This window comes from Cyprinodon tularosa, unplaced genomic scaffold, assembly GCF_016077235.1.
Source record: "Cyprinodon tularosa strain WSP-4 unplaced genomic scaffold, ASM1607723v1 ctg114, whole genome shotgun sequence".
NCBI classification, from domain to species: domain Eukaryota; kingdom Metazoa; phylum Chordata; class Actinopteri; order Cyprinodontiformes; family Cyprinodontidae; genus Cyprinodon; species Cyprinodon tularosa.
In genome coordinates this window covers 623,112-635,695 of record NW_024037937.1, presented here as the reverse complement: position 1 = coordinate 635,695, position 12,584 = coordinate 623,112, and the positions used below count along the sequence as shown (strand labels likewise).

Here is a 12,584-nt window from a genome sequence, read left to right as displayed (position 1 = left end):
ATTTACCAGATTAAACAAATTCTGCAAAACCCAGCAGCTTTTGTTTTTGTTTAAAGTGCCTACAATCCAGGCCTTTTATGAATGAGAGGAGATCTGTTTTTCTGCTGTGTCATCATTTCTCTGTGCCATTGTTCATGCGTGTGTTTTCAGCGCTTATTATTTAGAGTGTGCAGATTTTTTTAAGCTGTTTTGTGGCTTCTCTAAACCGTAGGATACCGACGGTATCCTAGCTGCTGCTGACCTTTCCTTCGCTGCTTTCTAGTTCTCTGCTACGACATGCCAGCATGGGAGCTTCTCTTTTGGCAGCGGTTCACGTAAGGTGACCGCCCTTCCTTCCCCTCCCTTTGCCCTCTCCCTCCCTCCCCTCCCGCCAGGCTTCGCCGCTTGCTAACCCTGCCTCCATGAGACAGCTCCACTGAGGCTTGCAAGATCAGCTGCCGTGCGAGCCCAGCTGAGGCTCCCAGGCACTCACGTTGCTAGATTTCATCTGTGAGTGAACGTTTGACCACAGGAGTGAGTCTGCACGCCGCATGTTCATGAGCGCGGAGATACTGGTGCGCATGGATAAGCAGCGTATGAACACAAAGCCAGCTTGTCCACTAGCTCCACTTCAAACATGCTTACCTGTCCTCAATCCCCCCCACCACCACCACCACCTTCACCAGGGCTGCGCTCTCCTCCATGTCGCCCCTGCCAACCTGCTCCTAAAACGTGTAACCTACACTGCTCCCTCCCCTCGCTCTGCGGCCCCGTGGGCCCTGACGGGGCGAGCTGTAATGCTTCGTGGCACCGGCTCGCCTCGCTCCGCCGTCGCCCCAGCGGATCTGCGGACTGCTTTCTGCTGACACCGAGAATGAGATTATAGGCCGGGGTTAGGAAAGAAGCATTCGGAGATTGAAATGCAAGCGATGACGGCGATTTCTCTTGTCATTTCGTGGCAACAGTGGAGCCACAGCATCATCAGGCAACAACACAGATTAACCCAGAGGGGGGAGAGATGAAAACGCACAAATTGGAGCCTCCGGCTCCTCGGCGGCCCGTAGATGAACTACTTATGCTTTATTTTGGTCTGAGAAACACTTGCCAGTCGGCTGTTTAGGTCATAATGTTGTTACATAGTGTGACAGGGAACGTTTAGGTCTTATGAAAATAAACAATCCTTGCTGAGTGACTCATACCCCTGGAAGTTGATCCTATTTCATCAAGTTTTACTGAGGTTTTATGCTTTAGACCCACAGAAGGGCGTCATTTTGAAATGGAAATACAACAGGCGCAAATTAGAAAAACCAAAACTTTCTGTCCATTCTGCTTTGCTAATCAGCTCCAGCTCCGTCACACTGGATGGTTGGAGCTTATGAACAATGACTTCTAAACCAGATTCTTTATATTTATGTCTGGACTTTGACTAGGCCATTGAGCTAAACCATTTCATTTTGGCTCTGGGTATAAATGTAGTGTCCATCCATCCATTTTCTGTCACGCTTATCCCAAGCAGGGTCGCGACGGGTGCTGGTCTGGACCCTGGACAGGTCTCCAGTCCATTGCAGGACAACACAGAGACAAACAGGACTAACAACCATTCACACACACACACACACTCACACCTAAGGAGAATCTAGAGAAACCAGTAGTTCATGTTTTTGGACTAGGGGAGTAAGCAGGAGTACCCGGAGAGAACCCACGCATGCTCAGGGAGAACATGAAAACTCCATAAAGAAGAATAGATAAATAATTATAGTGTCATGCTTCCCAATCATCTCTGACCAGTTTATCTAAGCAGAGTTCATGGGAAACATGCATTTCTGCAGCATGATGCTGCCACTGCCGTGTTTTATCATGGGATGGTGTTCAGGTGGATGTGGAGCATTAGTTTTAGTTTGGCAGACCAAAATATTTGTCATCTGAGCAGTTCACCTTTTTGCCGTTTACACTGCAAAACATTCTGAAATGAGAAAACATTCTTAAAATAGGTCTATTTAACCTTAATTTGAGTAGGAAAATAAGATGATCTGCCAATAGAATGAGCATTTTTACCCTTAAAATAAAACATTAGATAGTATGCACTTGAAATAAGAGAATGCAGTTGCAGTTGTTTTTTCTAAATTGTCTTATTCCATTGGCAAAGTGTCTCACTAACCTGCTCAATTCAAGAAAAAATGCACTTATTTAAATCAAACAAGTCTTACTTAGATCTACATTTTTTTGCAGTGTATCAAATTTGATCTCTACCTGCTGCAGGGGAGAGTATGGCTTCCTTTAGATTTGAAAAGGACATGAACAATAGTGTTAACTGTCTAAACTAAATGTTTCTGTCCATAATTTCAATCACAATTTAATCATTTGTTAGATGACTTTTGTGTTTTTTTTACCCCTAAATTGATCAGATCTTTGAATCCAAGCATAGAAGTTCAGATATAATCCCCCGAAATAAGAAGGATGTTGAACTCCTTTTCTTAGTTTTAGAAATCAGGTGCGGTTGCTAGCTTTGCCTTTGGGGTTTTGCAACCGTTGCACCAGCAGAATTTGATTCTTTGGTTACGTTGTGTGAAAAGTTTGGTCTCCCACAAAAAAAAAAAAAAAGAAAGAAAAAAGTTCCTTGCGATCCTTCTTTACATGCACAATCTTTGATTTCTGACGATGTAAGATCAAATTGAGCTGCAAGTGCGCTCCCTCTCTGCCTTTCATGCTGCTTCAATATCACGGCGTGAAAAAACAAAGAAGGCAAAGACGGAGGGAAATCTGAAGCGTTCTGCCACTCAACATCCCCCAATCCCAAACAACGGCGTCTCACTGCCACTACAAATACATTAGAAATCAATTATTTATGGAACAGAGTCAGGGCCGCTTTAATCTTTTCCTTTTATCCAATTAAATTGTCTAACCATTCTAAGCCTCTGTAGCTCACAGGGAATGTGCTTCTTTAAAAAAAAAACGGGGAAAAGAAGAAAAGCTTCTCCTCTTCAGTCCTCCTTTTGACTTTCGATGTAACAGAGAAGAGGCACTTCTGAGGGTTGAAGAATGAAAGCAAAGAAAGTGAGTAAAGTGTAAATGAACTCCCCCTCCCACCCGTCGCCATCGCGTTGGTTCTACAGGAAATATTTGAAGTTTCTCATATGAAGACTCTGGTTCCACTCCCCGCGCAAAGGGGACGCAGGGGAGCGCCGCGGCTTTTCATGATCCCTTTATGCCCAGCTGAAATAGTTCGAAAGTATTTGGGATGAACTCCGCGGGGGGAGAATGCGAGGTTGCTTCGCTCGCTGTCCTGTATTATTCAACGAGTCAATTGAAGTCGTGTCTCCAAATTGAAAAAGCTTATTTCCAACACAGCTGTATGAAATTATTGATGTGAAGAATGGTAAAACACTCCTCCCTGTTATCAGACAGCGAAGGCTTTTAGAAACAACACAGAGACTCAGAAAAACGATTTTGCACTTTTCCACTTTGAGGAGGAATTGTCCCGGCCCACACCGAGAGATTTCCCCTTTTCTTTCTTTCTGTCTTTTTTTTTTTTTAACACGATCATCTGCAAACTTATTATGTAAAAGAAAAAGTGCGCTGCTGTTGCTGTTTTTTGACAAATACAGCTTTAAAACAATGAATTTCCTCTTTCTATGGACCATTTTTCTTGCATTTACTGCTGTAAAGTGGAGATCGATCTGCCGCTTGTTTTAAAGCCAAGTCTAATATGCATTATTGTCACATCAGTCTAACTAATCCCAGATATGTGATTTTTGAAGCCAGTTTTGCTCCTTTTCCTCTATTATGGTAAAAATAACACAAATAAACATTTATTAACAAATCAAACAAAACCGGAGAATGTGTTTTATGTGATCTTAAGGCGTTGCTGCTGAATGGGCTAAGAAATCAGTGAAATATACCAGCCAATGCAAGAAAAAATGCTAATACCTGCCCAAATTACCACTCTTCCTACTGCATTGTTTTACTTCTATTTGAAGGAGTTTCCTCCTTTGGTGACGCCTGCAGATTTCATCTAAGGCTTTCTGACCTGGACAGGCTCCTTCATCATCACAAAAAACACAAAAATTCCCTCATATCTCATTCAGTACCTATTATGTAACCGCTTAACCTAACTAGAACAAAATAAATCTGATAAATAAATAGCTTTATTAGCTTTTAAGTGATATGTGATCAAATTCAGACCTGCCTAATGAACAGGAAATTAATAGAACTGTTAAATGAACCCTTTAGATTGGCATCTAATAGGAAGCTAGAAATCAGTCCTCCATTAGTCTCCGTCCTTGTTGAACTTATTTCCTTGCAATGCTAACATTTTGTTAAAGCAGTAGCAGAAACTGAAAAAGAGAGATTTTATTCTAACAAAACATGTATTTTTTCAAATAACCAATATAACAACAGATTAATTGAAAAAGTGTTGAGTTGAAAACTAATAATCCATAAACGACAAAACAGAAAACATTGTTCAATTCATCATTAAAAAACATAATGAAACAAAATTCAGTTTAACTCTGGTTTTAGCCATCAAACTAAGCATGATTTCAAAAATTTTCAGATTACTAAATTTACATCAAGAAAGAAAGAAAGAAAGAAAGAAAGAAAGAAAGAAAGAAAGAAAGAAAGAAAGAAAGAAAGAAAGAAAGAAAGAAAGAAAGAAAGAAAGAAAGAAAGAAAGAAAGAAAGAAAGAAAGAAAGAAAGAAAATTTCCGTTTTATTTCATTTTTTCAATGGGGGGGGGTTGTCCCTCCCACCAGGCTATGCTGCCCTGGGCAGTGAGCCATGTGTCTTAATATCTATCATACATATAATATCCTGATCAGTCGGGGATGGATCCTCTTTTCTGCGAACATTTGCTTATACTTCTTTTCAAATTTCATCATATTAACTTAATTTTAAAAGTAATCAATACAGTTTTCAGATAGGATTCAAATTGAAAACATGAGCTCAATAATACATACAAAGCAACAACTGATGGAATGGATTTTATGTGAATTTTAGGCTCTTAGAAATGTGAGGCTAAAAACTGACACTAAAAGAAAAGATATTCAACATAATCACACTAAAGGTTTGTTCTTGGATTTCTCTGAGGGCTGGAAAATCCTCTGTGCTTTTTAAAAGATGTGGGTTTGGAAAATGTGTAGGAAGCCCGGTGTTTTAAAGCGTAGTTTCATTACAACCGACACCAGAACTCTGGGTTTCTATTAGGGGGTGTCTGCGTGCTGCAAAGCTCTGCATTAAACCACGAGACACTACAAACAAGCTGCCTCTGGGAGGTTACAGTGAATTAATCAATGTCATATAATGCAGTTATTTTCAAAACATCCTTCAAACCAAAGTTAAATGCAGTTACTTAGGGAGGTAAAAATATTTAAGGATAAAATTATTGAATTTATCAAATAAATTAAATATTTTAATTCTCCCATTTTGTTTTCTTTTAATTTATTAATAAAGAATGGTATTTGAGGTAAAATATTTCTTCAAGTAAAAATTTTTGCATGGTCAAGAATATTAGTACATACATATACATTTTAGTTACTTCCGGTCAAGTTATGATTTGATAAATTAGACTACTACAGAAAAATCATAATTAAACAAATGTCTGCCTTCCTTTGAAGCTCAAACATGGCGTTGAACAAATCTTCAAGGACTGATTATCACTGGATTAGAGTGGCAGCCTTTTTCTAGAATCACAGATTATATGCTGACTGGTTTAAAAAAAAAAAGCTGCGTAGATGCGTGCAGTCAGGATCCCTCATCGTTACTCTCAGCGTGTTTAATAAGAATCTATTGTTCATCATCTGATCAACTTATTTCTTAACTTTAGCAGCAGTTTGTCGAGTAAAGAGCTCTGGGGAAAATAGAGGAAACAAGATAATTATGTTTGAGATAATCCATGCAGATGCAAAAAAATGTGTCATAATTCCTAGTAAAGATAAAAAAACTATATCAATTATTTTACTGCAGAAGCGTTGTCACAAAGAGGTGTATAAAATACAGGCTTTTGAAGACGAGGAAAGAAAATTAAGAAATAATTGTTGAATGAAAATCACTTGTAGAACAGGTAGTGGCAATGCTAACCATATTATGTATATGATAGTTATTAGATATAATCTGTATTCTTAACTTTAATATAAGAAGAACTATTAATGACTAATGATAATATTTTCCACAGAGGTTTATTCAAGTGGGAATGCTTGTTATAATTGTTCCTCAAAGCCTGCTGATTCTCGCGGTTAAACATTCATAGTATCTACTCTACTTTTTCATTTATTAACAATAGTTTAACACAAACTTTTATGCATTTTTTTGTTTTCCAGTTTCCCTCTTTTTCTAGTTTCTATTAGCCAATTCCAATGTCTCCCTCACCACCTTTCATAAATCCCTAACCTTTTCTCTCCCAACAGCAGAATCATAAACACGTGGAGTTTCCTAAACTCCACTGGGACTCTAACTTGGACCAAGGGTTTTGGTCAGATTGAGCCTTTTAGCTTCAAAACAGCAGCTCTGTTCTTTTGGGAGAAAGGTCCCTGATGCCCACTGTTAGGTACGGTGGTGACCCTGTTGTGATGTGGGTCTGCCTCTCTCTTAAAGCTCCAGAGGTACACACATGATAAACCCTCTTAAATGTCCGGAGATTATAAATACTATTCTGGTGGATTCAAGATTTGCTCTGAATGCAGTTTTCTGACCAATCACCAAACCTTAAAAGGCCAATATACTGATTGATTCTGTAATTGATAAAAGTCTGTCAGGTGATAAAAGATCGCGATAGATGGAAAGGATCAGCGTTACATTTAAGTAATGAAAGACTCCAGGATAAAACCCTAAAATGGGTCATTATTTGATCTTTGAAAATAGAATACAAAATCCCTTTAATGTCCCACAATGGGGAAACTCTGGTGTTTAAAGCAGCAAAAAGATTATAGAAAGAAATTATCACACAAATATGGACCTGAGAAAAATGTATAAGAATAACATAATAGTGAAGAGTTAAAAAATAAACAATAAAACACTACATTCCAAAGTGTTTTAGCAATATAAAAACTGCACCTGGAGAATAAATAACAATATACAGCAATGCACATTTGTACAGTAATGGATTTTTGAAAATAGCAGCAACATCAGAGATGTGCAAAATGACAGCAGCATGTTATTTAAGGTAGATATCTAAGATATATACTAAGGTAGAAACTGTCCAAAATCAGCATGAATGTAACAATTTATTGAGGTTGTTGGGAACAGTGGTGGTTATAAAGTCTTACTTATGCTGGGAGGAAGGATCTGTGATAACGCTCCCTGGTGCATTTAGGGTGCAGCAGTCTGTCACTGAAGGAGCTCTACGATTCAGCAGCAGCTTCATGCATGGGTGGATATTATCCAACAGAGATGTTAATATAGTTGGGATCATTTTGTTTCCCACCTGCTGCTGAGTTCAGAGGGCATCCAACCACAAAGCTGGCCTTCCTGATCAGCTGATCCAGCCGCTTTCTCTCAGCTAGAGATAAGCCACTGCTCCAACAGACAGCTCCATAAAGATGGCCGCAACAACTTTAACAGGATAATGAGACAAAAAAAGACCAAGTCATAGAAACGGTTAAAAATAAACTGTCTTCGAGGTCCAACTTTGTCCCCAGACTTAAATCTCAAAAGAAACCTTCAAGGTGAGCTGAAGAGAACAGAGGATCATAGAGGAACCACAACTAAATGCAGAGAGATTGTTGGAGGGGAATTTAGATTCTGTGGATGATACAGAAACAGAATTATTTCACCACTTCAGGTTTTCCTCCCGGCGATGGTTTCTATATGTAACTTTTTCCCAAAGCAGATCAATTGTTGGATTTTTCTACATGTTTCAGTCAGAAACTTTGCTGCTTAATTAAAGACTTTTTCCAGTCCAAATATTTCTACACATTTGGACCCAGAGTGCTTAAAAACGTGTCCACATCTATAAGTTTTTATAGTGATGTCCTCCTAGCAACAGAATGTTTAGCAGCGTACAGCAGGTTGAAGGCCGGCCTCAGATCCGCTGCTGTGTGGGTGCAGGCAGCTCGCTATACCATTCATGTCACCAGGTTTAGATCTTCCTCTCCACATGTGTGGCGTTGCCTGGTGAATAGATTTTTTCCCTCCTCCCTCACTGTGATGTGTGGATACGTGCAAACATGAACTAGAGAGGAAGAGAGAGAGCGAGCGTGGTGAAACTGCGTACGTTTCACCCACAGCCGTGCACAAATATTTCCTCGGGCCCCTCGTGATCACAGACCGCCAAAAGGAAAAGGATTTCCGAGAGGTTTCCTGCTCGTTATTTAAAGTGGGAGCCCTGTGGGACATGTTTGGCATTCTCATCCACTCACTGAAGATGGCCTGTGATCCAAAGCCACTAACAGGCTCCGTCTCAATCTCTCTCTCTCTCTCCTTTCTCTTTCCCTCTGGCTCTCTGAAGTGATTACCCTGCTTGTGATTCCACTGACACCCACATGTCCCCCGGAGACGTGCCTTCACTAGTTTGTTTAATCTGCCTCCCCGTACAGTAGGTAACGCAGCTGTAATTGAGGTGTGGATAGAGCTGCGGGAGCAGATGAAAACGGATTGCAGGCTTTATGAAAACTTGTCGACGCTTGGCTTCGCTGGAGATGACGACCGTTTCTAGATTAACGTACAAAACGCAGCTGTGATAAGAATGTCAAGAAGTTAAAACAACAGGTCTTTGTTTTGTAATTTTTTTTTGTTGTTCTTCACCCCCCCTTCCCCCCGGTGAATGATGAGCCTCGTTAACATCAGAGTTACGAATGCTCAGTATTCCAGCAATGCTTTCATAAAATGCCGCCTATGAAGCTGTGGATCTGCTCGTCCTTTCAGATACTTTTTCTCTGTTTTTTTGGCGGAGCGGCCTCTGATGGGATAATGACTTTGTCTGAGATTAGCACACTATTAGCGGAGCCTCGCAGTCAGGCAGATATTTGATCTCTGCAAACACACGAGGAGCAAAAAAAGCTTTGCTGATACCTGAAACAGATCCCGCTTTCCGCCCCGTTTGAATTCATGATAGGAAAACAGCGAGTGGAACTGTGGAAAAAGCAACCATCAGATACTCTATCTCTCCCCATCCCACCCCGTTAGCGTCTCGCCTCTGTCTGTACCACGCTTCAACCGCTCAGCTCACAACAGCGCGTCAATCATCAATCCCAATCAGCTTTGAGATGAAGAAAAAAGAAGAAATACGGAGGAAAAATGATCCATTGAACTGAACTTGAATTAATTAAATATTACTGTATCATGCTTCCTCTGCGAGATTGCATCTGTCTTCAGATGTGTAAAAAATAAAACATTCTGATATCTTTTCAAACCCCATTATTTGGAGATACCAGTAATTAAATTGACAGTGTCATTAATTGGGTTGAAGATAACTTGCATTGAGTCGAGGACATCTTAAACTCAATTAAAGATATCTCCAACTCAATTAAAGATATCCAAATGCCATGTCCCGCAGTACGCAATCAGGCTCTTTGTGGCGCAATAATATCAGTTCACTTGTGCCCCCTTTTACAAAGGCTTCCTTGTACTTCTAAAGTTTTCTTTTTATCGTTTAAAGGCCGACTTTTTTCAGCAGATGTCACTCTCCTTAGTGATGTGTATGGGTTCTTTAATGTGGCATAATTATAGTATTTAATCCTTCCTTATCCAGGGTGTTTGAAACAGAAATGAAGATGAGGCACTTCTGACATGGAAATGGATTTAAAGGGCCAGCTCTTAGTTTTTGGGGGCTTAGGTCGGAGAAGCGGAGCTGTCGATTCTGTCTCTTTTAGCCTTTCTGCAGAGATCTTAATGGTTTTGATTGCCAACTGGTCCACAGACAAACCAGCAGCAACAAGTTTTTAACTGGTTGAACTTGTTAGATGTTGGTGGATCCTTTGCGGACACAACAGGACCAGAGGCGGCTGGGGTTTACGGAATGCGTTAAAGCAGCTGGTTGCCTCATAGAAGCATTCAAGAGTTTATATTTGGTTGTTTTATGGGTTTGTGTAAAGCTGTGGTTTGTATTGTGTAACTAAGCCAGCTGATATGTGGGGCTGCACACAGCTTGGCCACAATGCTTGGACTTTAGAGGCAATGCTGCAGAGGGCACCAACAATTTGTGACCAATTTGTTGAGCTTCTTCCACCTACAAAAGTGTACTTTATATGTTAATAAAAGAATAATTTAACACCCATCCATTTTCCATCACGCTTATCTCAATTGGGGTCACGAGGGGTGCTGGTGCCTATGTTCAGCTGTTTACCGGCGAGAGGTGGGATACACCCTGGACAGGTCGCCAGTCCATCGCAGGGCAACACAGAGACAAACAGGACAAACAACCATTCACACACACTCACACCTAAGGAGAATTTAGAGAAGCCAAATAACCTAACAGTCATGTTTTTGGACTGTGGGGAGAGTACCCGGAGAGAACCCACGCATGCTCAGGGAGAACATGCAAACTCCATACATGTAGACCCCAGGCCGGGAATCGGCCCAGAACTTTCTTGCTGCAAGGCAGCAGTGCTAACCACTGCGCCACTGAGCAGCCCATAATTGAACATTTTACATTAGATCAAACCAAATGTGTCTGTTTCTATCCTAAAGCAGCAAAAAACATTTACCTTTCCTATCTTTTGGGTACTTTTGATCAACTACCACATATTGAAATAGCAGCAATCTCCTTAGACCCTTTTACTCCTCTCTCCTTCTCCATCCTTTTTGATCTTATAGCATTATTGCAGAGTATCACATCAAGTTTTTGTTCTATCAGCATCAGGGAAGAGAGAAATATGCACATTAGAGAGGTATACAATGATATCAGTGAAAGAGGAATTGATTTTCTCCCTTTTAGTTGATCTTTTCTCAGCCTCCTCTCTTCTTCTTCTACCCAGGACGCTGTGCCAGCTGTGGAGAGAATGTGGTGGGTGAGGGCACCGGCTGCACGGCCATGGACCAGGTTTTCCACGTCGACTGCTTCGTCTGCATGACCTGCAGCACCCACCTGCGCGGCAAACCTTTCTATGCTGTGGAGAAGAAGGCGTACTGTGAGCCTTGCTACATCGTAAGCAACTTCCTTTATTGTTTCTTCCTCAGTCACCTTAGCCCCTCATGTTCTGTTCTTTCCTTCATCGTGTCCTCATGTAACCCTTTGCTGGAAGTGTTTTGTTTCCTCTGGTGTGGAGACTGCATCTACCAGATTATTAAAGCAGACATTCTGGCTGTCTGTTAAAGGCCAATTCTGTGTTCTAATCTCTCATTAAGTTTAGTCTTTAATCTATTTACAGATTAGAGTTTGAGGGAACTGCCTCAACCTTTTCTTTAAAGCACTGTTTAACATCATCCTCTGTTTGCCTCTTCATGTCTGTGTATTCTTGTTCTACATTAGGGTACAATGATAACAAGAGCTTGTGAAATGGAACTCGATTTTAACAATATTGCTTCAGCAAAAGACTTGATCAGTCTGTTTCTTTTAGCCTTTAAGTGAGGAATGATCTGACACAGCCAGTATTTATGAATACTAAAACTAAATTCATTTATTCAGTCTCTGTATTCTTGTTATTTGAACAAATCAATGATATTTCGTCTGTTAATTTTCTTAAATTTAAACCTCAAATGATCCTCATGAATACCATTTAAAATAATGAAGGCTTCTTCTGTAATTTAATGAGCAAAATTGATGTCAAGATTAGTCATATTCAAGTCTGATGCAAAGTACAATTACTTCATCTGTACTTCGTTGAGTCATCAACGAAGTACAGATGAAGTACTTCAACAGATGAAGTACTTCAACCAAAAATCGATAACTCTTTGCTGCTGTGGCCTAAATCTGTCACAGTGATGCGATCATGTCATTGTGGACGAAAGCCTAAGCATATTTCCGACCCTTGTTTAGTCCACGGTACCACAAAGAATTAAGACAAAAAGGTAAAGACGGTCCTGCCTGACATGAATGTATCTTATCAATTGGAATGAGTGCATTTATGACAGCAACTCCAGGGTTTTTCTCAAGACAGACTTCTCTTCGGTGACACCAGTGTTTAAAGGAAAACCATATATCTACACCAGAGGTAGGTAATGTTGGTCCTCGAGTACCACTGTCCTGCAGCTTTTCCATGCACCCCTTCTACGATACACCTGAAACAGATAAATGGTAAATAGCCAGCCCTCTGCTAAACCTATCGACATGCCAAGGAGGTCATTTGGACTTTAGTTTCAGGCATGTTGGAGCAGAGATTCACCAGTATATGGGTGACTTGAGTTTGACTGCTAAACCAAGCCTTAGAAACCTAGGCGTTATTTTTGACAAAACATTGTCCTTAGAGCACCACTCAAAACTGCTGACTACTGTTTAGACTACTCTAACAGTCTATTCTCATGTCTAAACAAATAGGAGTTGTCTCGTCTTCAGCAGGTTCAGAACTCTTCAGCGAGGTTACTGACTCGTACAAACAGAAGGGCTCATATTGTGCAGATTCTAAAATCTCTTCATTGGCTCTCAGTCTCTTTTCGGTTCAAGTTTAAAATCCCGGTGCTGACATTCAGAGCCTTCCACATTCAGGCCTACTCCTACATTTGAGACTTGTTGTGTC

At 40.5% G+C, this 12,584-nt stretch overlaps 1 protein-coding gene across 1 annotated transcript in view; it reads left to right on the top strand.

Annotated features, from left to right (window-relative positions):
* Positions 1-12,584, top strand: part of LOC119795838 (LIM domain containing preferred translocation partner in lipoma) — a 193,923-nt gene that overhangs the window by 143,397 nt on the left and 37,942 nt on the right. Inside the window, exon 7 of the mRNA XM_038304070.1 lies at positions 10,887-11,056. Coding sequence (XP_038159998.1) covers positions 10,887-11,056 — 170 coding nt within the window. The remainder of the gene's footprint in view (positions 1-10,886; positions 11,057-12,584) is intronic.